Source organism: Montipora capricornis, chromosome 9, assembly GCF_036669925.1.
Source record: "Montipora capricornis isolate CH-2021 chromosome 9, ASM3666992v2, whole genome shotgun sequence".
Lineage (NCBI taxonomy): Eukaryota > Metazoa > Cnidaria > Anthozoa > Scleractinia > Acroporidae > Montipora > Montipora capricornis.
In genome coordinates, this window is record NC_090891.1 from 37,096,809 (window position 1) to 37,099,308 (window position 2,500).

The 2,500-nt window shown below is 33.6% G+C and overlaps 1 protein-coding gene across 2 annotated transcripts in view; it reads right to left on the minus strand.

Moving 5' to 3' along the window:
• Positions 1-2,500, minus strand: part of LOC138015246 (protein SDA1 homolog) — a 52,947-nt gene that overhangs the window by 46,725 nt on the left and 3,722 nt on the right. For both annotated transcript variants that reach the window (XM_068862214.1, XM_068862215.1), the window contains exons 5-6: positions 2,136-2,262; positions 1,122-1,280 (exon numbers count right to left, since the gene is read on the minus strand). In XM_068862214.1, coding sequence (XP_068718315.1) covers positions 1,122-1,280; positions 2,136-2,262 — 286 coding nt within the window. The remainder of the gene's footprint in view (positions 1-1,121; positions 1,281-2,135; positions 2,263-2,500) is intronic.

Consider the following 2,500-nt stretch of genomic DNA (forward strand, 5'->3'; position numbering starts at 1 on the left):
GTATACAGACTACTTTGACAATGTTCTGACGAAATTCCTTCTCAATAACAGGACAGACGCATGAAAAACTGACATCTATTTGTTTTTTTTATAATAACATAATGGCAGAGGGTTCAAAATTAACGCAAAACAAAAATGCGAGAAACTTCAATTTTCTTCAATCTGACACAACCATATTCATAACTTGCCTCGCTCTCTTATTGGCTAATGGAAAAAACAGAGACTTTCTATAGGTTAAAAAGTGACAGATCGACGTTTCACAAAATTTTGCATTAATTAAACTCTTCAAAAAGCATAAATTATAAACAATAAAAATTAGCCAATGAGTGCACGAGAATTTTGCAGTCATTCTAAAAAGGGTTTTTAGTAGTTTTTCAAAGTACCACATTCGATAATGAAACTACTGGACATGGTCAGGTTGTTTTCCATTGTAAGGCCGATTGAAAGTGCCTTGGGAGGGAACCTCAAGAGGCCTGGGTCAACTACTATAAATGAAACTCTCAGAAATGAAAGCGTCAAAGCAGCAAAGTACCAGACATGGAATGGTAAAGAACCAGATGATCTGGCCTCAAACGAAAACCCTGTATACAGTACTGTAGTTTCTTTATGATAGTTATTATTGTGTTCGCTAATCCACTTCTTACAAGCTACAAAAGGCAATTTAACTGTGGCTCACTGGAAGAATGTTGGACTTCCATGCAGTTCTAGATTTGTGTTGCCTACATGTATATAGTGAATAACATTATTTGGTTACCTCCTTTTGCAAAAAATTGTTGGTACAGAATGATCTTCATTCGACCTTGACATAATTTTCCTAATTACGCTCACTGAATTCTAAATAATTCCCTAAAAAAGCACTGACAATTATTGACAGTATGTTGCATAATTAGCTATTTATGGAAATTTGACTTGGATAATTATAGTTAAAAGATACCGTTACAATCTTCAGGGCTGTTACTTTAAAACAGTATTGAACACTTTTTCCCCATCCAATTATTAACTTAAGAGGTTTTTGTAGCTATGTCTCGATGATTTTCGATGTCAAATGGCTTATTTATAAGCTTTAGGGAACAAAGTGTAGTTGAACAATGATTTTCAGCAAAGATTCCTAAAATAGTTACCTTTGCCACAGGTGAGAAGCAAGCTGTGGTGATCACGTTGACTGTTTTCGCATCATTCCAAATATTCCTATGATACAGCTCCACCATCACATCTAAGGATTTCTTAGCAGCTACAGGATTGTTGTCTCGAAGCATTGTATACATAAAATTTTGAAGCACCTATGGTCATTAAAAATATATTGAATTCATTCATTTATGTAACTTCAAAGTAATGTTATGGACTGTCACCTAGAACAATGATAAATACAAATTCCCTTTTCAAAAACTAAATCCATCTTGCCAATAGCGTGCATGGTGTCAAAGTGACCGACTTCTCTTAAGAAGTCAGTCACATTGACTCTAAAAATTTTTAACCCCCTGAACTTGCTCTTTATGACAGAGTAAAATCCAGAAGTGTCAATCTTACGACAGAAAGAGCTAATTAATATTTAATTATTAATTAAAGATCATTTAATAAGCCTGTTTGATGGCCTTTAATTCCATCAGGAGCCCACTGCTAAGCGTGCCACTTTCCAAGATCTCATCTTACCACTAAATCTTTACAAAATTCAACGTACCATAAAGACCAGCAGATAAGCGGCACACTGAACTTAGCCGCTCAAATTTGGGGAAAAAAGGTTTTTTGAAAGAAATCAAAAGAAATCCAAAGTCGAGAGTCTTTAGAAGTCTTCTTCATCCACTATTCATCAAACATAAACTTGCTATTAAAAATTGCAAAATACTACAAAGTGTTACCCACAATTTTAGCACTTTGAAATAATGGACATTGTTTTTACCAACTTTGACATATGATTGATCTCTTTCTGTTATTTTTTGACGAGAATTTCTTCATTCTGCAAAATTTCCAAGTATCCAAATGTTCAAAATTATTAAACTGTAATAAATTAACTTATTGTAATTGCTTTTTTATGGATATCGGTTGGTTAACTTAGGCCAACTCAACCCAACAGGACTTGTAGGGTAGCACATGCTTATGCAATAATTATGATCAATTGCTACTGTAATAATACTTACAGTATTAACTTTATTGTTCTTGTGTTTTGCATTGATATTCTTTATATCAGTTACAATATGACTGTATAAGACCTCTCTCAGTAATTTATCCTTACATCTAAACAAGCGAAAAAAGAGCTCCAGGAGGCTAAAACAAAACAAACAAGACATGTTAGCTGGAACATAATGTCACTCTAACTCATAAATTTGCACAAGATTTATAACATCAGTATCCACCATACGAGATGTCATTAGAGGTTGGGTGTGTAATGAAAAATGCACTTTGAGGTATAATAACAATGACAACAGATTATTATAAACAATAGTACCTGGTACATGTACACGTATATAGAAGTAATTCTCTGTCAAAAGAAGGAAAATTACAT